This window comes from Podarcis raffonei, chromosome 7 (assembly GCF_027172205.1).
Source record: "Podarcis raffonei isolate rPodRaf1 chromosome 7, rPodRaf1.pri, whole genome shotgun sequence".
Taxonomy (NCBI): Eukaryota; Metazoa; Chordata; class Lepidosauria; order Squamata; family Lacertidae; genus Podarcis; species Podarcis raffonei.
In genome coordinates, this window is record NC_070608.1 from 15,772,825 (window position 1) to 15,797,829 (window position 25,005).

General features: G+C 46.1%; 1 protein-coding gene across 1 annotated transcript in view; it reads right to left on the minus strand.

The window, feature by feature from the left end:
* Positions 1 to 550: 550 nt before the first annotated feature.
* The window catches only part of DEPTOR (DEP domain containing MTOR interacting protein), a 67,275-nt gene continuing 42,820 nt past the window's right edge, over positions 551 to 25,005 (minus strand). The window contains exons 6-10 of the mRNA XM_053395379.1: positions 23,582 to 23,767; positions 21,553 to 21,687; positions 14,183 to 14,253; positions 13,690 to 13,794; positions 551 to 2,263 (exon numbers count right to left, since the gene is read on the minus strand). Of these exons, the coding sequence (XP_053251354.1) occupies positions 2,135 to 2,263; positions 13,690 to 13,794; positions 14,183 to 14,253; positions 21,553 to 21,687; positions 23,582 to 23,767 (626 nt within the window). The 3' untranslated portion in view covers positions 551 to 2,134. The remainder of the gene's footprint in view (positions 2,264 to 13,689; positions 13,795 to 14,182; positions 14,254 to 21,552; positions 21,688 to 23,581; positions 23,768 to 25,005) is intronic.

Sequence of the window (25,005 nt, forward strand, 5' to 3'; positions counted from 1 at the left end):
GTCAAGTACAAGTATTAAGTGTTTGAATTTTGCCGTTGAAGATATGCTGCCAAATTTTAAACACACACACGCACACACATCGCTTTCTAAAAGCTTCAACCAGGAATTGGGTTTTAAAAGGGGGATTCAGACATTTCAATCTAGGGGCTTCATCATGGTCTGCGAATCTGAATTTATGCTGAAAACAGACAATATTTTGGATTTGGATCTAATGTGAAAAACCTGCTTATTGCAGCAGAAGTGAATTGAGTGTCCATATCATGAGAAATAATTCATTTCCCCCCCAACTACCTTCAACACCCTGAAAAAACAACAACCCCCAAATCCTGTTGCCTAACCCCCTTAATATTTTGCAAAATTGGCTCTAAGGTAGGATTGGCTCCGTGGTTTGACGTAGTTCATTCAGCATTCTCCAAAACAATGATTCGGATGTGAGTTTACAAAAAGTGAAAGCTCTGCTCTTTTAAAAGCAAGCGCGTATTACTCAACAGTGAGAGAAGCACATTTTAATGCAGGTATGGCTGCAGTTTCCTCTATTTTTAGCAAACAAAGCCTCTCAGATCCAGTCATTCCACCCAAACGGTATACGTAATAGGCTCTTTTAAGCCACTGAGCATCATACTGTTAGTTATCGCTGTGCTATTAAAGCCACGCTTTTCAAGGAACTATATGGCCTGTGAAAGCTCAGTTAATGCACGAGTTTGAAGGATTTTTACACTCACCACAATATCCCGGGAGGTAGATTGTTATTGTCCTCATTTTTAAGATGCGGCATCGAGACTCAGAAATATTTTATTTGCTCATATTTACATCCTGCCACTTCTCCAGAGCTCAGGGTAACACGCAAGGGAGTTATCCCATTTTAGCCACACAATGATGCTCTGACATGGGCTAAGATGAGAGATAGTGACTTGCCCAGGAAGCTTGAGGAGAGATGCAAACCCAGATCCTCGCAGTGGATCTCCAGGGTCTCTGCCAGAAGCTTTTCTCATCGCTACTTGCTTGGCTGTAGCTGCCAAGTGTGGAGTCTGGGACCTTCTACATGCAAAGCATGTGCTCAGTCACTGAACAATGGTCAGTGGATAGAGCGTGGGACTCTTGGTCTCAGGGATGTGGGTTCAAGGCACCACATTGGGCAAACGTTTCCTGCGTTGCAGGTTGTTGGACTAGATGACCCTCGGGTCCCTTCAAACTCGACGATTCTGCAACTTAAGACTTAACAGTGCCAGAAAAATGCACGGGGTGTAGCCAAATTGTTCACTTAGGCCACATTTGCTGTATGGCGCTGTGAGTTAAATCACAGAGCCTAGGACTTGCCGATCAGAAGGTCAGCGGTTTGAATCCCTGCGATGGGGTGAGCTCCCGTTGCTCGGTCCCTGCTCCTGCCAATCTAGCAGTTCAAAAGCACGTCAAAGTGCAAGTAGATAAATAGGTACCACTCCGGCGGGTAGGTAAGCGGCGTTTCCATGCGCTGCTCTGGTTCACCAGAAGCAGCTTAGTTATGACCCGGAAGCTGTACGCCGGCTCCCTTGGCCAATAAAGCGAGATGAGTGCCGCAACCCCAGAGTCGGTCACGACTGGACCTAATGGTCAGGGGTCCCTTTACCTTTACACCTCCTTTTAATTTATTAGAATTTGATGTTCTGCTACAGCATCCTGAAGCAAGGCACACACACCACCTGGCGATGCTTTCAATTGGCACATTACAGTTCCGATAACAAGTGCGCATGAAAATATACAATGCTGCCCAATTCCCAAGGTGAAAGTCCTTCGGATGATCTCAGTGGCGGCTACGTCGCAGAAATAAAATTGTGAAGGAAAAGAGGAGCGGCATAGCATTGGGGAAACCTGCAAGGATGCGATTCCTGACATGATTCTGACCCTTCTGTTGGTATCACAGCCATCTGTGATGCAGGCCACCTGAGCTGGCTACATCCCGGATATGCAGCTGGCCCACAGCATAGCGCAGGTGAGTCTGCACATCAGTACCATGGGTACAAACATTGGCTGAAGAGCGTATCCACCCAAGTATTTATTACTGGTAAACTGGGGGTGGAGGGGAGGGAGGAAAGTACTTCGAAGGCAGGATAATTGTCTTGGACAAGGTATATGTCCTCATCTCAAAGTGTCCTCCTCAAGGCTCTATCTCCTCCATCACTTCCATGACGATGGTTCGAGGACCAGTCAGGATGAGGTTGCTCACTGTCCTGTAGTCTGCATGGAGGACGTTCAGCCCATTCACCGAAACCACAAACTGGCAGACCTAAAAGAAATGGCAAGAAAGAGGCAAGGATGCTTATAGTGTTGGGAGAAGGCAACACATTCTGCTCCAGGGGCCCAACACCAAATGCAGCAGAAAACACTTCGAAACTCACAGACAATGCGGGATGAACCATGTCAGCAAAACATCTGCCGTAATCTTAAATCCCAAGCACTTCTGGCCATTTTAAACCTGTTATGTACTGAGTTGAATAGGATCCAAAATGCAGCAGTCTGATTGGTCCACAGGAGCCACCCAATCCAGCTCCAGGTGGAAGTGAATCCGCAACCTGATTGGCCTACAGGAGAATCCCGGAATTAGCCAATCATGTGGGACCCATTGTGTAAATAATGTATATAAAGCAGACATTATGGGGGAACTTCCATTCCTCCTCACCACTATGAGCTGAATAAAGAGCATGAAATCCACTCTCGACTCCGAGTATATTTCAAAACCCATTAACATTACATGCCATTTAATCTGATACACTGCTTACTCAAAGAACCCTGTGAATTTAAACTTTCACTCCTATTTGTTTGTTTTTTTAAAAAAGAAAGCTTATGATCCTGCAATAAATTTGTGAGTCTACATAGTGCCACAAGATTCTTTTTGCTGTCAAGGGGTAACATGGGCTACCCCTCTGAAAATTGTTAATAAGCTCAATGTGCTAGGCATGAGAGTTTGTAATGGCAATAAAATGAAACAAAACAAAGGCTAGGAATGTGGAAGGCCTTGGCAAGGGCAAGGCTGCAGCATTGCATCATTTAACTGGAACAAATCCAAAGCACTTAATTTTACAAAGCTTTTGGGCAAATCTTAACCCATAACTTTTTAATATTCGGTTGGGAGCCGCCCAGAGTGGCTGGGGAAACCCAGCCAGATGGGCGGGGTATAAATAATAATAAAAAATCATCATCATCATCATCATCATTACAGTGAGCCAACCGATAGTCACCAATGTCAGCATGAACTACTGTCAACAAGGGCACCTGGTTGTTTTCTTGTACAGCAAGTCAGCCGGAGAAAGGGAGGAATCGGACACAACCTTATTACAATTCAGCAGAACGCCAGCACGTCCGTCAGAGAAGCTTCAAAGTTACTGACTGTGGAACCTGAACAAACCTCTATAAACCTGATGCTGATTTCCCATTACATGCAACAAGGAAGCAATTCCCACCACCGCCTTGGTTATTCCCAGAGGGCCTCTTATTAGAACGGGCTGTAGAAAACCTCAAGGCCAACAAAAAATATATTATTTTTAATGTCTTCCTCTCCAACAGAATGGTCAGCTTGCAAATCTGGGATGCTGTGCATTTCCTATCAAGGGTTCATTAATGAATGAATGAATAACTAAATGTATTTATATACCAGCATCTCACAAAATATCAGGGTGGTGTTATTAGTTCTGTAAATTTTAAGTACTGCAGCTTCTCCTGCCCTGTTCTTCCACTGGTCCCATCTTCCACTGGCCCGCCCTTCCTCCAACTTGTTAAAAATCTGACTCCTTATTTTATTTACTAAATTTATATTAAAAAATTACTGCTACAGTGAGTGGGGAAAGGGGACGGATGGAGAAGCAGGGCACACCACGGCTATTTCACAAATAAACACACTAATTTGTGGTTCTCTGGAGACAGGATCAGGCAGTGTGACTGACAATGGTTGCCCAGAAACATCAACAGGAGAAAAATATTGGCTACTAATTGATGCCAGTTTGTTGTTGGCACCCATCTGTCTTGAGAGACAATGGAGTGTGCTTCCAGGGGTGAAGTCAGAATGTTGGAGAATCACAGCGCCTGCTGTGGCTGCAGAGACTGGCAATTCGTGAATGCTGCCTCCCACGTTGTTTTTGTTGGCACAAAGCTGTGCAGTGTGTATGTAGGTCCTGGGCTGTCCAGATGACAAGGCCCCACTCTTGGCCTTGCCGACGTGGTGCAAAGGAAAGCAGAACAATACATTGGGCACCCCTTTAGCAGGAGTTAAAGATAACACTTTGTTGACCACAGTTCTCAAAGTGTGGATCCTAAAGCAATAAATAAATAAGTGGGGCAGGAGCATGGCCCCACTCCCTTGCAAGTAATATGTGAAAGAGGCTTATATGCTTGTCTAAAGCATCATATAAACCTTTTTGGTGTGTGCCAAAGGTCTAATCTGATTAGTCTGCAGAGAACTCCTTCCTTCTTCCTCATCTGCAGAGTGAAACTTTCTGCAGACAGGGGCTCATTCCCCATGCTCTACACCAGTAACACATTTTGCTCCCCATTCCTTTAACTTCCACCCTTAAGAGGAATCTTTTTCTGCATACTACATTTTACTGTGTATGTGAGTATGTCTAGCTAATGCGCCATTGGCTAAAAAGAGTGGGCGGTGTGGGTGCAGGCAGCAATCCAGCTCTTGCATAAACACAAGATTGCATCTCCAGAGAACTGGCATTCACTTTCAGCCTTTAAGGCTCAAAACATGCCTAGTGTCATGTTCGAGACTTTCTGCAGAACGCTTGCTGCAAACCAGGTTTCAATTTGTGGAGGTGAGAAAAAACTTTGTCTAAGAAGAAATAAATAAACTCCTGTATTATTACTCCTTCTGTCCTGAGGTGCTAATTTCATTCAGATAAAACCCATCGCCGAGTGCTTACTGCTTTGGTAAAAGGAGAGAGAAAGAAGCCTGTTTGTAGGAAAGCTGCTTTGAGAGCTAAAACGTTTGCATCCAGTGTGCTGAGTCAAGGCAATGTTGGAGTGCCAAATGGGGAGGGAATATGCATAGACAGGTTAGAACAAAACAGTGGTTATTTACCACAAACATTCTCAATTTGGGCATGCAGGAAGCATCCAATAAACCGGGGGACAACACCCCCACTGGCCTGAGTTTCCACCTCCTGTTCTGACCATATCTGAGCCAGAGACAGAGCAGGCAGAGAAGTACAGGTGGACAAAGGCAAGAAGACAGCCTAAGAAAGAAGCGAGGAAGAAGTAATCCCTCTGAACAAATGTGGCAGAAACCAAATGCTGGAGGTCAAGTCCATATTCAGCCACCTGTATAGGGTGGGTAGGGCAGGATGTTTAGAACTTGACTAAATGAAGCTTCATCGGAAGAACATGACATGTGGCCTCGGCCCAGTATACCTGAAGGAGCGTCTCTACCCCCATCGTTCTGCCCGGACACTGAGGTCCAGCGCCGAGGGCCTTCTGGTGGTTCCCTCACTGCGAGAAGCCAAGTTAAAGGGAACCAGGCAGAGGGCCTTCTCAGTAGTGGCACCTGCCCTGTGGAACGCCCTTCCATCAGATGTCAAAGAGAACAATAACTACCAGACTTTTAGAAGACATCTGAAGGCAGCCCTGTTTAGGGAAGTTTTTAATGTGTGACATTTTAATGTATTTTTAATCTTTGTTGGAAGCTACCCAGAGCGGCTGGGGAAACCCAGCCAGATGGGCGGGGTACAAATAATAAATTATTATTATCCTAGAATGTTGCACCAGCCATTCACTAGCTGGAGTACCAGCCATTCAGAGAAGACGTCCATCTTCTTCTGCAGGGGGTGGGTTACTACGCCTATCTGAGCACCATTATTTGCAGGGCGCCTTGGGATCTAACTGCCATGTGCCATGAGTCACGGCTTTCTGATAAATCTCCAGAACTGCTGCCTCTCTCCCTCCCGGAGCATCAAGCATCTGGGAGATCACATACATACCAGACCGGACCAACTGTTTCTCCTGGAGGAGCAGATTCGGAAGATAACTCAGGAATGTCCTTACTCAATGTATAGACTTCAAAGGATCTGATGAGTTTACCGGAGCTCCCAGGCTCAAGATATCCTGCACTGAGGATTTCACACGCTCCCATTGTCATAGTTGCTCTTACCCCATCAGCCTAGCACCTGCCCCCTCCTTCTGAGGTTTGCCACACCTTCAGCTGAGGGAAAGATCCAACTACAGTGGTACCTCAGGTTAAGAACTTAATTCGTTCTGGAGGTCCGTTCTTAACCTGAAACTGTTCTTAACCTGAGGTACCACTTTAGCTAATGGGGTCTCCCGCCACTGCTGCTGCGCAATTTCTGTTCTCAACCTGAAGCAAAGTTCTTAACCCGAGGTACTATTTCTAGGTTAGAGGAGTCTGTAACCTGAAGCGTCTGTAACCTGAAGAGTCTGTAACCTGAGGTACCACTGTAACCTGTTGAAAAGCTCACCGCTTCATGATCCTTCCTGGATATTGTGGGTAACCAGTGCAAACTTCTGACGCCCCAGAATTTCATTTCAATGTAAAAAGCCTAATTAAATAATCCTAATGGCAAGGGTGCCTTTAAGCATGTGAAAAGTGCCTCCCCCCATACACTGAACAGTCACAACAGGACCCACACATATGGGATTATAAGGGAAGATTTACAGGTCAGAGGACGCCAGTTCTAAGCAGGGGTAAGCCTGGCACTTTCTACTTTAAAGATCAAGCAATTTTGTTAATACTATTGTTTAGTTAATTGATATGGCGCCAAACCAGAGTTTTTCAGATTAGAACAGTAAGGCTCATGAGGCTCCTTGAAGTTCACCGACGCTGATTTCCAAGTTAACAATTTAGGGAAGTAAATATGTCAGTTAAGAAGAACAGGAGCCGTAAACTTGTTGACCTAATTTAATGCACAGGTTGTAAATTTGACGGTGTAATGGTTAGTCTTTGGGGGTGTTTTTTTCAGAGAAATGACAATGAGAATTGTTGTTTTCATTTCCTGCACATGTGAATGAAGCGGGTGGGAAGACCCAAGTGGATCACAGAATCCATTTCATGCAAACTAGTTCATTTCTCCTTTCCAGTGGGCATTAACAACACCCACAGTTTATGATAAGACTAACCCTGAAATAATTGTAATAAGTAATTAAGCTTCCGGTTCCTTTTTAATAAGCTGTAGCAGGTAATTTTCCTTTTGCTTCATAACCGATTCACACTGTGTTACTATTCTCATTGAGTTATTTGCTCCAACATCAAGATCTGCATTGCAGAGGGACGGGGCTAGATGGCCTTGAGGTCCCTTCCAACGCTATGATTCTGCTTAGCCACCATCAGTTCAGAGCCACCACTACATGCAGCACATCATGATGTGGCACAGAGGAGAAGGCTGTATCCTCCTACCTCTTTGACAGAAGCCCAGCAGGTGGACCTCTACACAAGGTACATTTGCAACCTTTGTATTGCTGATTCTCCTGAGGGCTGAACACCTGCACGTAGAAAGGGAACAGGTGAAATTCTCCCCATCTACATGGTGGGTAAAGCTATACCAGTAGAATTTTTGCCTGGCTTAGCAGGGCTTCAGGAAACAAGAGGTGGCAACCTTGGCTCAAGGACAGCAACAGCAGGGCCAAAGAAACCGGGGTTGTCTACAACAATATTAAGTTTCTGCATGAGAACAACACTCTTCCCAAACTGCCAGTGTCGAAATTGCCTTCCTGTTTGTTATGTACTGAGTTGAATAGGATCCAAATTGCAGCAGTCTGATTGGTCCTAGAACAATAGGGTCCAGAATGCAACAGTCTGATTGGTCCGCAGGAGCCACCCAATCCAACTCCAGGTGGTAGTGAATCCACAACCTGATTGGCCTACAGGAGAATCCCGGAATTAGCCAATCACGTGGAGCCCATTGTGTAAATAATGTATATAAAGCAGACAGTTCGGGGAAACTTCCATTCCTCACTACTATGCGCTGAATAAAGAGCATGAAATCCACACTCGACTCCCGAGTATTTTTCACCGTTGCAGCAAAAGCTGTTGGCCAAGGGCTATTTTAAGTAGTCAGCAAATGCTTCGAAAGGGCAAAAGGTCCCAGCTGTGCAGTCTGGCAACACGATGCATCTGTAATTGGGCTGCGGCCCAGGCAGGAATTTACAAGCTGAATTAACACATAAGCGCAGCACTGTTTCTGCGCTGGCATATGCACTCGGAGCGGCCTCGCCACAATTTGAATAGGTACGGCTGTTGCGGCTCCCAGAATTCATGACGACAAACAGCCCGACATGCCTTCATATCTTATGCATTCCTAATCTAAATGGCCCTCCAAGCATCTTCTTACAAAAACTTTTTTAAAAAGTATTGTAGCCTCTAGATTGTCCTTGTTTAAAACTAAACCGAAAAAGATAAGTGGCTAGTAACAGTCCGTATTGTAAAAGTTATGGTTTTCCTAGTAGTGATGTATGGAAGTGAAAGCTGGACCATAAAGAAGGCTGATAGCCGAAGAAGAAGAAGAGTTTGGATTTGATATCCCGCTTTATCACTACCCGAAGGAGTCTCAAAGCGGCTAACGTTCTCCTTTCCCTTCCTCCCCCACAACAAACACTCTGTGAGGTGAGTGGGGCTGAGAGACTTCAAAGACGTGTGACTGGCCCAAGGTCACCCAGCAGCCGTATGTGGAGGAGCGGAGACGCGAACCCAGTTCCCCCGATTACAAATCAACCGCTCTTAACCACTACACCACACTGGCTCTCAAATTGAAGCAATTGAAGAATTGATGCTTTTGAATTATGGTGCAGGAGGAGACTCTTGAGAGTCCCATGGACTGCAAGAAGATCAAACCTATCCATTCTGAAGGAAATCAGCCCTGAGTGCTCACTGGAAGGACAGATCCTGAAGCTGAGGCTCCAATACTTTGGCCACCTCATGAGAAGAGAAGACTCCCTGGAAAAGACCCTGATGTTGGGAAAGATGGAGGGCACAAGGAGAAGGGGATGACAGAGGACGAGATGGTTGGACAGTATTCTCGAAGCTACCAGCATGAGTTTGACCAAACTGCGGGAGGCAGTGGAAGACAGGAGTGCCTGGCGTGCTCTGGTCCATGGGGTCACAAAGAGTCGGACACGACTAAATGACTAAACAACAGCAACAAACAGTCCTGTTGGTTAGACATAAGCAAGCCAAAATGGTGGGTTTATCAGAATTGTTATGCTTTTTAAGGTGTTTTTTTTAAGGTGGGCGCCGCTGCGATCCACACATGGGGGCGCCGCTGTGATCTGCGCCTGGAGGTGCCATGGCAAGCTGCCCACAGAGTCCGCCTGGCAAACGCAAGCCCCACGCTGCTGTTTCAGGCAGCGCGGGCCCCCGAGCCATCGCATCACTCCCAGGAGAGATGCGTGGCTCAGGCGCGCTACAGGCCAGGCCCCACAGTAAGTGCTGCCCCCCACGGTCTGCCATTTGGTCACCCCCCCATGGATGCCACCTGGGGAGAGCCGCACCCCCCGCCCAATGCCCCTGACTTCGTAATAAAATAATAATTAAATTTTATTTATACCCCGCCCTTCCCAGTTCAGAAAACCAGGCTCCGGGAGGCTAACAACAAATTTAAAACACTTAATTGATGCAACAAAAAACAGCATAAAATACAGTATAAAACGTGAAGAACAATAAATTCAGAATTCAAAAATCAATTTAGGGGGAAAATCCATCCAATAAACATTAGATGATCACCAGAGCTAGCTGGCTAAATTAGTCCTATTTGGGCCAGCGAGGAAACCAGGGGAGAATTAGCTGCGGGATCCCAGAGCGGGTAATCTTCATAAAAAGGGGAGGGGGAGGGAAGGAAGGGGAATAAAAGATCAGGCTAGGTTCAAATTGAAAGCCAGGCGGAATAGCTCTGTTTTACAGGCCCTGCGGAAGGAAGTTAAATCCTGGAGGGCCCTGGTCTCATGGGACAGAGCATTCCACCAGGTTGGAGCCATCACTGAGAAGGCCCTGGCCCCGGTGGCGGATAATCTGACTTTCTTAGGGCCAGGGACCTCTAAACTGTGATTATTCATGGACTTTAAGGTCCTCTGCAGGGCATACCAGGAGAGGCGGTCCCATAAATACGAGGTGACATTAGCTACCCCTCCCAGTTTGCAAATCTGATGAGCATCCCCTCAATTCCTTCATCCAAGTTGTTTATAAAGACAAACAACAACGGCCTAGGACAGAACCCTGCAGCACTCCACTTGTAACTTTTTTCCAGAATGACAAGGAATCATTAGCGAGTACAGTTTGGGTTCGGTCCATTAACCAGCTGCAAATCCACCTAACAGTTACCTCGTCCAGCCCACCTTTTGCCAGTTTCTTTGCAAGAATATGATGTAAGTGTAAGTAAGTATGATGTCACCAGAGGAAGGATATGATTCAGTAGCACTTTGCTGATTAATAGCTTAATATCAAAGAACACTTATAACGATTCTTCGGCTATGCTCATGCTCTAGTGTAACAGCAGGTGAAATCTATTATACTCTTGGCAGAGAATACAACCGATAGAAGAAATTCAGAGCCAAACTAAACAGTCAGCAGAAATCTGGAGACATTAAATATCAAAAAAAAAAAAAAAAGTGATGGAGGGAGGGTGCCATTTAGAAAGGAGAAGCGGCAGTGGAGAAAAGAAGTGAGCAATCTTTCTTCCATCTTCCACAGTCCACCTGCACTTCCCTTCAGCAGATGTTTCTGTCTCTGATGCAGGATTCTTTGGAGCTTCTTAAATGGGTGTGTATACGATTCGTAGACTCAGAACTTCTGCCAAAGCTCCACTTTGGTCCTCAAACCAGCTGCAAAAGTGCTACTAGACCAATGCCCGTTCTGTTTCATCTGTTGTATTATTTAAAGAAAAGCCATCGAGTAAAACCATATCGGAAAACAGCTGATGTTTGTTCAAACTCCCAGACAACAACAACAAAGTAGGAGAGATGTGTCACCCAGCTTACACTATCTGCTCCACCTCCAAAGTAAGAACCAGCGCCGTTTTTCATTGTACAGCTAGCATATTTGCCATATTTAGCAACACAATGAGATTAAAATAGCCCAAAATTAAACTCTGGGCAGGTGGTTTCACAGTTTTCATGCTGGAAACAGACGGCAGGCCTTATCGCGTCTATTTCTGTGCAATCTTTTCATGGTGTGTCTTTAACATAGGGAGTGAGTTGCTGGTGTTTGCTGCAATCACAATGTTATCGCTGTGTCAATATTTACCCCACTTCAGTTTCAGTCTTGTGATATAACGCCCAACCCTGTAAAGTGAATGAGGAAAACAAAGAGAGTTTTCCACTTCTCAGCAGACTTATTTTCAAAGAGCTTGCAAGGACCTGGCGGGAAGACAGCCAAAGAGCCTTTCCAGACCTGCCCAACCTCCTCTGAACTTCTTTCTGCAAGAAGCAGTAGATCCACTCCATTGCCAACTGCAGAAGGCAAATGCTGTCCTTATGCCATGATTTTTTCACTCCTCTGGCCACATAGCCCATGAGCAGCCCTCAGAATGGATGGGCTATGCAGGAGCAATGCCAGCGATTGCTAAGGATTCAGAATCTGCTTTCAATGCCAAAGACTTGCTCTCATCCTTATGAAAAGCCACCCCACCGAGAAAGTACAGAGCACATTTCTATCACCACTAGGCTACTACAGAGTCGTGCACACACCATAAATGAAGGCCTTCCAGACAGACCAAAGACTCATTTTTCTTGAAATTAAAATCCTGGCAATTTTCCTCATCGTCACAAAGGCTTGGTTCAAGCCTCTCTCTTTGGAATCCACTGAGATTGATAGCTTTTGAATAAGTCGTCTTATGGAATGCAAGACACACAGCGCTGGCTTTGTAAGTATATCTTCCTTACAGCTTTCTGGAACAAAAGGCCTTCGAGTGCACATGCGGAGCGGCGGGCCAAAAGTCCTGCCCCAGGAGTTTGCTCCACGCAGTGCAAAGGAGAGAAGCGTAACATGCGGAGCGTGGAGGGAAGGAAGACTGCAAGTTTTCTAAACAACCGCGGCATGCAGCCAACATCCAGAAATGTGTAGACTTCTGGGTGCATCTCAACAAGGCAGGGAAGGTGTTGCCTCGGTGCCAAGGACACTTCTAGAAAGCAAAATGCTGAGCTTTGGCTGCTCTTCAAATTCTTGCCCTTTCCTTCTTCGCCAAGTTTTCTTGGTCTGGTCTCTTTTGGTTGGTTGCTCCAAGCAATTCTGGCAGACAAAGCTTCTTAGAGCAGGACGGATTCTTCTTCGCTGCCAGCTCTTATTACTGTTGCGCTGAGCATAAAGAAGCCTAAAGGAGACTCGCGTCAGGAAAGGAAGACGCAAACCTGGCAATGTCCTAGGCCAGCTTAAAACTCCTACAGGAATACATTTCTGCCAGGAAGTAGTGTGAAGATCCCACGTAGATAGTGGCATGCGATGATGGGGAAGGGCTGTAGCTCAGTGGGAAAATATCTGCATTGCATGCAGAAGGTTGAGTCCCCAACACCTTTAAGGCAGGGCCGAGAAAAGACCCTGGTGAGCTGCTGTCAGGCAGTACAGACAGCACTGAGAGAGATAGTCTAATGGTCTGAGTCAGCATAAAGCAACGTCCTGTGTGGCAATATGTAATTACAGTCATACCTCATACCTCTTGTTACGTTTGCTTCATGATATGTTTTTTCAGGTTGTGTCCCGCGGTGACCCGGAAGTACCAGAAAGGGTTACTTCCAGGTTTCGCCACTCGTGCATGCACAAAACGACGTCACGCGCATGCGCAGAAGCAGCGAATCGCGACCTGTGCGTGCGCAGATGCGCGGACACGGGTTGCGTTCCTTTCAGGTTGTGAACGGGGCGCCAAAATGGATCCCATTCGCAACCAGAGGTACCACTGTATATAGTTCATATGTAATTACTTGGGTGGTGCTGTTGAGGACACGGGTGGCGCTGTGGGTTAAACCACAGAGCCTAGGACTTGCTGATCAGAAGGTCGGCGCTTCGAATCCCCGCAACAGGGTGAGCTCCCATTGCTCGGTCCCTGCTCCTGCCAACCTAGCAGTTCGAAAACACGTCAAAGTGCAAGTAAATAAATAGGTACCACTCCAGTGGGAAGGTAAACGGTATTTCTGTGTGCTGCTCTGGTTCACCAGAAGCGGCTGAGTCATGCTGGTCACATGACCCGGAAGCTGTGCAGCCAGGAACAGAGCAAGCTGCCAATGGTGGACATTCGGCGCACTGCCCACCCGCCACTCCCAAGCCTCCCCAGCTGTCAAAATGAAGGGGGAAGGGGGGAATACTGCCGGGAAAGCGGTGCAGCTCCCTCCTTCCCCCGACGGCTCGGGGGAGGCTTGGGAGTCACGGGCAGGCAGCGCACCAAATGTCACCCCCCTCAGCGAAGACACCTGGGGCTGTTCGCCCCCACCGCCCCCTCCTTCCTCCGCCCGTTTCCCCCTCCAGTGTGGCTGCCAAGCTCAGGGAAGAGGGCGAGCTGGTGCTTGCTGTGATGCTGCGCTTTCACGCGAGTCAGCTGGCTCCCACAAGCGCATGTCAGCAAAAGACATGCATCCTGATTCTCATCAGAGGAACGCTGGAGGGTATGTCCCTACACCAGGTGTATGGAGCTGTGTTGCATGGTGTCACAACTGAAGTAGTCCTGACTTCATGTCAAGACATCCTCTTCCCCCTTTTTAAAGTACTTAACCTGCATTTCTTACAATTACCTTCATTCCTGCTGCAGCTGCTGGGCCGCTGGGATCCACAGCCTGGACGTGGCAAGGCTTGTTCCCACGCACCACAAATCCCCACCCGACGGCATCGCCTACAATCTTGAGAGGGAACAAGAAGGTGCGACAACGAATGCTTTAGCAATTCTCTTTGTTGCTGTTTTGATAGCAAGCCAAAACAACACAAGCACATTCTTGTGAATCCGCTGTGATTCACCGGAATCTAGGGTCGCTCAGGGATTTTAGGCAAACCAAGTCACAATTTTAAGAAAGCTGGCCTGATTCACACACTTCCTGGACTAAGAGGAACACTGTTTTCACAGTCCTTCAGATTTTGTGATTAAAAACCCTCGGCTCAAAACTGTACCAAAATGCGAATGAAAATATTCCTTTATCTATTTTTGCATCCGTTATTATGTCTGAATAATGGATCAAAATGTCATGAAGTGCACTACACAACAGAAGATAATTGAGGTAAATGGAGACGTACTGTGAAGGTTCTCCTGGCATATGGTGCCCCAGGCATCAGAAGTTCATCAGGAGTCACTGGTCTCTTCAATACTGCAAATACACAAGGAGGATGTTAAGGAAAGACTTTCACAAGAGCCGAGATTGCTTAGTCTGGAATCGCCATGTCTCCTTTACTCACATTGTCAACGACATTGTCATCCAGTTGTGATTCTCCTATGTTACGAAAAAGGAGCAATGCAGAAGCAAGCACCAGGTGGCTGGAATGGTAAACAGGATGTGGGTGATATTGGATTGTCCCGTGGGAAACTGGGACTGTCTGTAAAGTGCTCTGAGAGCCGGATGTTACCTCAGAGCAGCACATGACCCTGTACTGGAAGTACATGGGAGGAGTTTTTTCTCTCTCTGCGTTGGGAATCAGAGTGTGCAGACATGTTTCTCTGTACTGGTGAAAGACAGGAATAAAGACATGTAGATATATTTCTGTCTGTCTCATTCCCCCTCCCTGGGGGAGGAGTGGTGTGTTCTTTTCACGTTTGAAAAGGATCGCCGAAGAGACCTCCTTTGATCTTGCCGGCAGACGCTGGCAGGAGGTCTTAAGGATTCAAGCCGGGCACCTGGAGGGTGGCCAAATTCCTAAGAGCTGGAGGCTCTGCTTGCTTGAATCCCGACAACTGGTAGCAGACCGATGGTTATCTGATCTATGAGAATCTGCATGAGAGGTGAGAGGTCGATGAATCGTTGCCATCCTCTGCACCTAAGGAGATAAAGAAAAGCGTCTGCCTGCAGCCAGAAGCTGAAACAGAGAGCTGGACACCGAGAGGAGTGTGTTTCAAGGCAACGGAAAAGGTATGCTGCATTTTGGGCAAGAGAGAATGAACGCAGAAAGATTTATTTTCTGGTTCACAAGCTGCGTTTGAGAAAAACAGCTCTGAAAGAGCAAGCTTGCATACCAGGAATTCCTGTGGTTTAGATAAGGAATTCCGTCCTGAGCAGGTTGCTAGGCAACGTCTGCCAGTTACTGAGTGGCCTAAAAGGGGCCTGGGAAATCGAAAGTGTATCTGCGCAGCTGTGCAAGGGTTTTGAAAAAACAGCCCAAAGGCAAGCCTGCCAGTGAAGCAGTAAACAGAGACTTTTGGAGTTTTACTGGCTTGAAAAGTGAAAGCTGGCTTGAGATTGTGTGTAAAGCTGACCCTTGGATTCAGCATGGATGCCAGGAAGGGGGGAGCGTTACCTTGTCCACCTCCCCTGAGTGCCGTGGTTCTAGAAGAACACAGCCGGCATGCTGCACTGGAAGAAAAGGACAGGGGGAGGGAGGAACGGAGTTCTAATTCCCCCACCGATGAGGCTACTGGAAGGGATGCTGTAGCTTTGAATGTTGTCCAGTGTTACAGTTGTGGACAGGCTGGGCATCTTCAGCGGAGCTGTAAGAAGCCACGTCAGCCAAAAGGAGCGAAGGGCCGCTCAGCAAAGCCTGAGGCGTCAGGCAAAGGTCGTACCAAGCCTATGGTGGAACCTGCAAAGGCTTTGATGGCGAAAGGAGCCACGCCAGATGTTGGGAACGCGTTTATTATCGACACTGCAGCGACGGTTCATATGTCCCCACACAGAGAACTCTTTTCAACGTTTAAGAAGCAAAGCTTCACTGTGACACAGGCCAATGGTCAGGAGCTAGAAGCAGCCGGCGTGGGGACTGTCTATCTTAAGAGTCTGGACTTGACAATAAACAATGTTTACTTGGTTCCTGAATTGAAATTCAATCTGCTGAGTGTTTCGCAGATTGCAAAGAGAGGACTGAAACTGTCCTACGATGCTGAGAGCTGCAAGATCTACAAAGATGGAGAGTTATATCTTTCTGCCAAACAGAAAGATGGACTTTATTTGTTGACTTTTGACCAAAGTGATTACATGGAATGTAATTCATCTGTGTCTAACCTAGTTTCTCTTGCAGGTGTGAGCAAGAAGGTGACCGGAGTCAACAGAGCATTTCAGCGGGTGTATGCTGATGTGATTGGTCCTCTAGAACCATCTAGAGGCAATGCAAGATATTATCTTGTGTGTGTGGATCATTTCTCTAACTATGTCTGGGTTTATGTGTTGAGAAAGCCAAAGGAAGCCTTGGAGAGGTTTCAGGAGTTTTGTGACAAAGTTAAGAGTATGCATGATGCTAACATTGATTGTCTATTCACAGATGAGAAGCAGATTTTTCTTTTACAGGATTTCCAAAGGTTCCTGCAGAAGAAGGGGATCAGACACAAGATTGCTGTTTCAGCGGAAGCGTGGAACAGGGGTGTCTGTGTACGGGTGAACAGAGAATTGCAAAAGGGGATGGAAGCGCAATTGCTAAGTTCACATCTGCCACATGAGTACTGGGCCGAGTCTCTAATGTCGTTCTGTTATACGAAAATGAGAAAGGTTTCAAAAGAGTTGGGAAGTTCTCCTTTTGAGAAACTGTTCCACAGAAAACCTTCTGTTGCCCATTTCAAGGTTTTTGGGTCTCATGTGAGAACAGAAGCTCCAGGTGGAGTAAAGAATGCCAGAGGCATTTTTGTGGGGTATGAAAAGGGTCTCTACAGAGTAATTTTGTCTGAATCTGGTCAGGTGATTCTCACAAAGTTTCTAGAGAGTGTTCCTGAACAGGAGAAAGTGATAGTACACACATTTCCCACTGAGGACGATTCAGATGATGATGATTACAGCGATTACAGCTGTACTGAAGGTGATGACACTGATAGCTCGGAGAGCTCAGTTGTCACAGTCATTGAGAGGAAGTCTCACACAATAGATAGGCCTTCACAACTGAAGGATGAACCACTGTTTACCATTGGAACTAGTTCTCCAAAGAGTCCTGAGACTGGACCAGTGAGCAGAGAGGATCAGCACCTCATACGGAGGTCTGAGAGAGTTACAAAGGGTCGACCACCCAAGAGGTACTCAAAAGAGTTTGCTAACTTAGCTGTTGCATGTGTTGCTGTTGTAAACAACCGAGGACAGGTTGGAGCTGTGTCTAAGTCAGAGACAAAGACACAACAGAGAGTTGCTAGCCAAGGTAATGCAGATGCACTCATTCCTTGGAAACCAGACAGCCAGAGAGGTACACTGGGGAAACCAGTGGCGGGGAGTTCCAAGGGTGGAACTGAAACAACAGGGGAGTGTTATGTGTATAACAACTGTTTGTTTTCTTCTCTGGATCATGCTTTGCTTGCTGCAACACGCATTGATTCTTTTGGGGGAGGATGTTACGAAAAAGGAGCAATGCAGAAGCAAGCACCAGGTGGCTGGAATGGTAAACAGGATGTGGGTGATATTGGATTGTCCCGTGGGAAACTGGGACTGTCTGTAAAGTGCTCTGAGAGCCGGATGTTACCTCAGAGCAGCACATGACCCTGTACTGGAAGTACATGGGAGGAGTTTTTTCTCTCTCTGCGTTGGGAATCAGAGTGTGCAGACATGTTTCTCTGTACTGGTGAAAGACAGGAATAAAGACATGTAGATATATTTCTGTCTGTCTCATTCCCCCTCCCTGGGGGAGGAGTGGTGTGTTCTTTTCACGTTTGAAAAGGATCGCCGAAGAGACCTCCTTTGATCTTGCCGGCAGACGCTGGCAGGAGGTCTTAAGGATTCAAGCCGGGCACCTGGAGGGTGGCCAAATTCCTCTGGACTAAGAGCAGAGCTGGAGGCTCTGGCTTTTGCTTGGATCCCGACAGCTTCCACATTAAAAAACAAAAACCAATCTTCTAATTAGCAATGGAACACTACAATATTAGCAAAATACTGCTGAAATGAAAACCTATTGCTGCAATATTGGTGGGGTAGGAAAGCTGGAAAAACACACCAACACGCCTGGCAACCAATGCTCTCTTTGGGTTCCAGTCTCCTAGAGCAAAATATACATCAGGGAGGCTTAGTTTGGTGAGAATCAAGTATACACTTCCAAAGTTAATGCTAAATACATTATTTCTTGTAAATGAGCCTCCCCAGCTGCTGGAGGGCTGTGACAATTTGTGAACCCGGGCTTTTTAGACTCGCCTACGCAGGCGGCACTGTGGGTTAAACCATAGAGCCTAGGGCTTGCCGATCAGAAGGTTGGTGGTTCGAATCCCTGCGACGGAGTGAGCTCCCGTTGCTCAGTCCCAGCTCCTGCCAACCTAGCAGTTCGAAAGCACAAAGTGCAAGTAGATAAATAGGTACCACTCCAGCGGGAAGGTAAACGGCGTTTCCGTGCGCTGCTCTGGTTCACCAGAAGCGGCTTAGTCATGCTGGCCACATGACCCGGAAGCTTTACGCCGGCTCCCTCGGCAAATAAAGCGAGATGAGCGCCGCAACCCCAGAGTCGTCCGTGACTGGACCTAATGGTCAGAGGTCCCTTTACCTTTACGGGATGGGATCCTAGGCTTGGCTCCTCTCATCTTATGGTGTGGCAACATCAGCTCAGGTTTGCCACTGAGCTTCACGGCTACGGCAGGATCTGAACCCTTGTCTCCCAGGTCCTAGCCCAGGGGTGGAGAACTGGGTCCAGACAGGGGTCCCTTTACCTTTACCTTTTACCCATGTACTATATGGAACCAAAGGGGCACATGGGTTGCCAGGTGTGAAATACATTGGTGTTATTTTCAGCTATTTTACCTATCTATCTATCTATCTGCGCAAAGATCTTTTCCCTCAATTAAACAATTGCAATCTAATCTTTGGATCTAAAATGAAGGCTACACCCTTGTTTCTTGGCACAAGGGTGGATAGTAGTGGGCAATAAAGGAATGACTGCTTACTGCTAAATAAATAATATGTGCTTTTGTGTTCCTTTTAGGTGCACTTCCCCACCACAAGATATAAAACAGCAGAGCATCGCTGACAGGTACAGTTTCTGATTTTTGCTCACTTTTCAGAGGCCAGCGTGTTCACTCCCACACTTAACTGTGCAGCCAGGACGTGCCCGGATTCTAAAGACTGCAGATAAATAAATTTTAAATAAAACCACGACAAGGGGGAAAGGAGAGGGAATTGCACCATTAATCATGAGTGACGTCACAAGCGCTGTCCTATAGTTGCCGGAGACACGCCTGCACCGTGTTGTACACAGGGCAAGGCTTCAATCCTATCGCTGCTCACTTGAGTTGGAGCCCTTGTATTCGCAGGTTAATGCCTTTGCAGAGCTACTGAAATCATCTTCAGAACACGCCGAGTATATTTATACGTAACTGAAGGGAAGACTGAAGTGAGAAAGGAGAGCGTGAGAATTCCCTTTGACATTCCGTTCTCCCTTTGAAGCAGATAACAGTGTGGATGGGAAAATGCATATTTCTTTACTGCCCTCCTCCTCCTTTTAATATCAGTCGGAAGAGCACAAAGGGGGGATGTTTCGTCTTTCTAGAGGCACTGGAAATAACTTAGAAAGAAAACAAGCTCGGAAGCCGACGGTTTTCATCCTATCATAGAGGGGCTTGTTGAAAATGAACCGATAGCTGAAGTATTCCTAATTCCTCTTAGCAAACAGCATGATCACATCGTTACTATCCCCTTCCTGTGCTGACCTCATTTATTAACGGCTCGAATAAAGTAAATGTCTTCACATGCGGGCCACTGCTGTCCCTGTTCTCTCTGCGTAATGGAGAAGAATGACAGATTGATCTATAAACTGTTGCTAAGCAGGTCAGAAAACTTGGATTGTCAGCCGATTTAGGGCTGGTTGCCACAACCAGTGGGGGTGTGAAAGTGCTCGGTCGAGCAGCTGGTGTCATATGCCTAAGCTGACAAGGTACATAATTTCCTTCTGCGTTTACTTTTAGCCGGCTGCTGAATTCTGGCTATATTAGCTCTAAGGAATACGCAAATATTCCATCCATTATTTTTTTTAAGGGAACTGGCCTGATTTATTCACGTACTGTATTTTTTGCTCTATAAGATGCACCAGACCACAAGACGCACCTAGTTTTTGGAGGAGGAAAACAAGAAAAAAAATATTCTGAATCCCAGAAGCCAGAACAGCAAGAGGGATCGCTGTGCAGTGAAAGCAGCAATCCCTCTTGCTGTTCTGGCTTCTGAGATAGCTGTGCAGCCTGCATTCGCTCCATAAGACGCGCACACATTTCCCCTTACTTTTTAGGAGGGAAAAGGTGAGTCTTATAGAGCAAAAAATACGGTATATAATTTAGAAACCGCTTAATATAAAAAGAAATCTCTGAGCAGTTTACGTAAGAGGCAATTTGGAGGAAAGCGGAGGAAATTCACAAAGCGCAACAACAATCAAACCGAAGCTTTCAAAACTTGGAATAAAAACGGAATAAAACTATACGCCATTGATTAAAACCTGAGTCATGCACAGAAAAGCTTAAGAATTAGGAATCAGAGTCCAGGAAAACTTGGACAGCTTTTGAGAGGTCTGTGGCTGGGCTAGACCAATTAAGCTTTGAAGACGAACGCTTTCACGTGTTAAACTCCTGTATATTCAAACATAGCCTATTAGAACTCTGATCTAGCCTTTCCTTAGTTTTCAATGTACAAAAAAAATATTTATTTTTTAAGATGAGGGAACATGCATACACTTAGTCCTCCCCTCCTTAAATGTAATTTTTGTTGTTGTTTAGTCATTTAGTCGTGTCCGACTCTTCGTGACCCCATGGACCAGAGCACGCCAGGCACTCCTGTCTTCCACTGCCTCCCGCAGTTTGGTCAGACTCATGTTGGTATCTTCGAGAACACTGTCCAACCATCTCGTCCTCTGTCGTCCCCTTCTCCTTAATTAGTTTAGGCCATATACACATTGTACATTTAAAGCACATTCAAAGCACATTATTTCCCTCAAAGAATTCTGGGCACTGTAGTTTACCCGTCAGAGAGTTACAGTTTCCGGCAACCCATAAGAAACAAAGGTGCCCAGAATTCTTTGAGGGAAATAATTGGCTTTGAAAGGTTTTGCAAAGGCATGACCCTTCACTAAAAACAAATACACTCCTGCTATCTCAAAGCTAAATTGCCTGGATGTCTTCTAAGGGGTAAAGTACATGTGGATTTAAATGCATATTTGCATTTATAATGCAGTTTACAAAAATACTAAGTGGGTGCTGAGGGTAGGGAATTACAGAAGGCTGACGGGGGGGGGTGTTTAATCATTTCTTCCCCCTCGAAAGCTGCTATTTGCATTGGTAGGAAAATCATTCCTCGAAAGCTGCTATTTGAATTGGTAGGAAAGCTTATAGCAGCTTTGGAGGAGCAAGCGTCACCCATTCTGCAGCCCCGTCCCTTTACAGTAATTCCAATTATCATCTCAGCAGTTGCTGGTTTGTTTTGTTCTTAAAGCATGCATGTGTGATGCGAAGGGGCATCTAAAAAAGTGCCTGGTGTCTAACTTGGCTCCAACATTCGACATTGCAAACAAGTCTTAGCGATCCTTACCAGATTTGGGGTTGCACAGAACTGGAGGACTGCCGCTGATCGTTGGGCTGCTGCTGAAGTACCCACTGCTGCTACAGCTACTCATACTGCTCCGTCTCACTGCTGAGACAATCTTTATCTCCTTGGTGGGGCTCACTTTCCCAGGCAGAGGAGGAGGAGGAGGAAGGGAAATAGGCAGGAGGACATAAATTAATTTCTCTCTCTCTTACGGTTCTCTTTACCATCATTCATACAGGGGTCAGCAAACTTTTTCAGCAGGGGGCTGGTCCACTGTCCCTCACATCTTGTGGGGGGCTGGACTATATTTGGGGGGGGATGAACAAATTCCTATGCTCCACAAATAACCCAGAGATGCATTTTAAATAAAAGGACACATTCTACTCATGTAAAAACACCAAGCAGGCCCCACAAATAACCCACAGATTCATTTTAAATAAAAGGACACATTCTACTCATATAAAAACACACTGATTCCTGGACTGTCCACGGGCCGGATTTAGAAGGCAACTGGGCCGGATCTGGCCCCCGGGTCTTAGTTTGCCTTCCCATGATTAATAACTTCAGAATTTTCTAGTGCAGGCATCCCCAAACTCGGCCCTCCAGATGTTTTGGGACTACAATTCCCACCATCCCTGACCACTGGTCCTGTTAGCTAGGGAAGATGGGAGTTGTAGTACCAAAAAATCTGGAGGGCTGAGTTTGGGGATGCCTGTTCTAGTGCATCTTGTCACCTTCAATAGCTCCATCACTTTGATGATGAACTGCTCATTTTGTACTATGGTGCTTTTCAAAACAAGCAAAGCATTTATTTATTTTTGGATGGCCTTCTAAGTCCATTTCACCTGTATATTGTTATATTAGAAATGCCACTGCTCTGATTTTATATCCGGCGGTCACCTGAATTTCTAAAACTTGTGTTGCCCATTCATGAACAGCTACACCTTAGAAACATTTAGGGTACTTCCATACACAAGTAGTTTTTTGTTTTGTTTTGTGCTTCAGGCTGCAATGCTGTATGAACCCAATGGGACTAACTTTTGGCTAGGTATGTATAGGATTGTGCTATGAGTCAGTTGCACAATATAAAGACTAAACTGGCCAGAATGCTCACTCACATTACTAACGTTTTTCTTCTGCTTTCTCTTCTAAATTAAGAAAAGATTCATACTTTCATAAATAGCACAAAGGAGGATCAACTTCAATATGGGAAGCTGCCGTCTTGTACTAGATTGTTTACTGGGCACCTGCATAATGTAATGATTGAAACATTCTCCTCCCATACTTCCCCTTTTCAGCTTCTGGATTTTTTCCAGGGCACAGAAAACCCAACTTCTGGAAAAAATGGAACAGCTGAACAATTTCCTCAGGGATAGATGACCTAAGGTAAAGGTAAAGAGACCCCTGACCATTACTTCCAGTCGTGGCCGACTCTGGGATTGCGGCGCTCATCTCGCTTTATTGGCTGAGAGAGCCAGTGTACAGCTTCCGGGTCGTGTGGCCAGCATGACTAAACTGCTTCTGGTGAACCAGAGCAGCGCACAGAAACACCGTTTACCTTCCTGCCAGAGTGGTACCTATTTATCTACTTGCACTTTGACGTGCTTTTGAACTGCTAGGTTGGCAGGAGCAGGGACCAAGCAACGGGAGCTCACCCCATTGTGTGAATTCGAACCGCTGACCTTCTGATCAGCAAGTCCTAGGCTCTGTGATTTAACCCACAGCGCCACCCGCGTCCCATGATCTAGCACACAGCTAATCCAAGGTGGCAATGACTTGCATAGATTGTGCTCTAACCATTTATTCCTCTCCTCTCTGAAACTCTATCACTTTAACCCTTCCTTTTCAAACAGCATTTAATGCATACTCTTCACTCCCCTCAAAGCAGTCTGCAAGTGCTCAGAGGCACATATTCCAGGTTCTGTGAGTGAGCTGCAGTGAATCTTGGTTGAAAGTACTATAGAAATGGATAAACTACTATTTTTTCTTACTAATACCACTAACATTTCCTTCTGCCTTGGTACTCAAATACCTGAGAGGAAACTGGTGTGCTTTTTATTGTCATGGTTCTGCTTTCGTAGACAAAAGGGACTGTCGTGACTCTCCGGCATCAAGCGGGACTTCTCAGCGAGCAGCTCCATCAATCTCCTCCTCCGGCGGAAATTCATTCGGAACTGGAACAGCAGATTGCTGTCTATAAAATGGTGTTTGTTGCACACTGGGAAGGAAGGTAGGTGAGAGGAAGAGAGAAGTGGAAAGGCCTTTTTAGTGGGATAGAGAACACAGAATGTGTCAGGAATAAGGGGACAATGCTTGCAGTAAGCTACTTGAACTGGGGTGGAGAGGTCATCGGCAAAAATGGGAAGACGCAAGCAGATTGGGATGAACGCAAGAGAAACACTTATTGTTGTACAGGTGCCCCACAAACAAATCAGAATGGATGATCAGTGAAGACCAGATATAATATAACCTCCATGTAAGCTTTGTGCAAGGAAAGGATGAATGCTCAACAAACAGGTCATCTGGAGAGGCCGCAGACTCAGATTTCATTGCTCTCTGTAGAGTCTTCCAAGCCGTATATTAGAACTTACCCATTTGGAGTGGGGAAACTAAAAAACAAACAAACAAAACCCTTTATGTTTGGCATTATGGGTCTATCAATATGAACCAAGACTTGAACTGGGTGTTTTTTGGTTTGCCTACTAATGCCTTTGTCGGCCATTGGAGGCTATAGAATGAATGGAGGAAAGATCAACACTGTTTGTCTTTAGGCTACAAAGTGGCGCCATCCCCCAGAGAACAGATTGAGTCTCTATGTACTGATGTGCCTATAAATATTTCCAGATCAGTGTTAGTGATACCTATCTAACTCACAACCTTCCTATCTCCCACTCCATTTAGACAGATGCTTTCCTTTTGAGCTTGGCCAGCCAACCTGAGTTTTGGACTTCCCATTCTACATGAAGCTCTGAACGTCTGGCTCCTGGAACTCCTTGGTAATACCAGTCTCTGCTCCTATACACACTCATAGTATGTCTCTGCGCTATCAGGGCCCCAGGAACTCAAAACCTGGTGTTTATAATTTAGATCAGCCTTGATAAGTCAGGACAGGCTTTGCTATATTACATTTTCAACATGCACTCTCTCAACAGAGACATCAGTTCATTCTCACTCCACGCCCTTAAGGCAGCAAGAGCTACTTACAACCAGGTGTGTTTCCTATCTATCTGCTGTTATAACTTCTGGAAAGGTCTATGCCAGGTTTGAGAACATGTTTGGTGCCAAGACGGACTGAATTTATATCCCATCCTTCCTCCTCAAGGTCCCCAGGGCAGCAATGATCACTTTACTTTTTGCAAAAATTTGCACAACATGCTTTGATGTTGAATAAGAATGCCAGGCTCATCTCTGCACCCAGATGTAGCTGCAGTATAATAAATGCATCTACGTTATTAT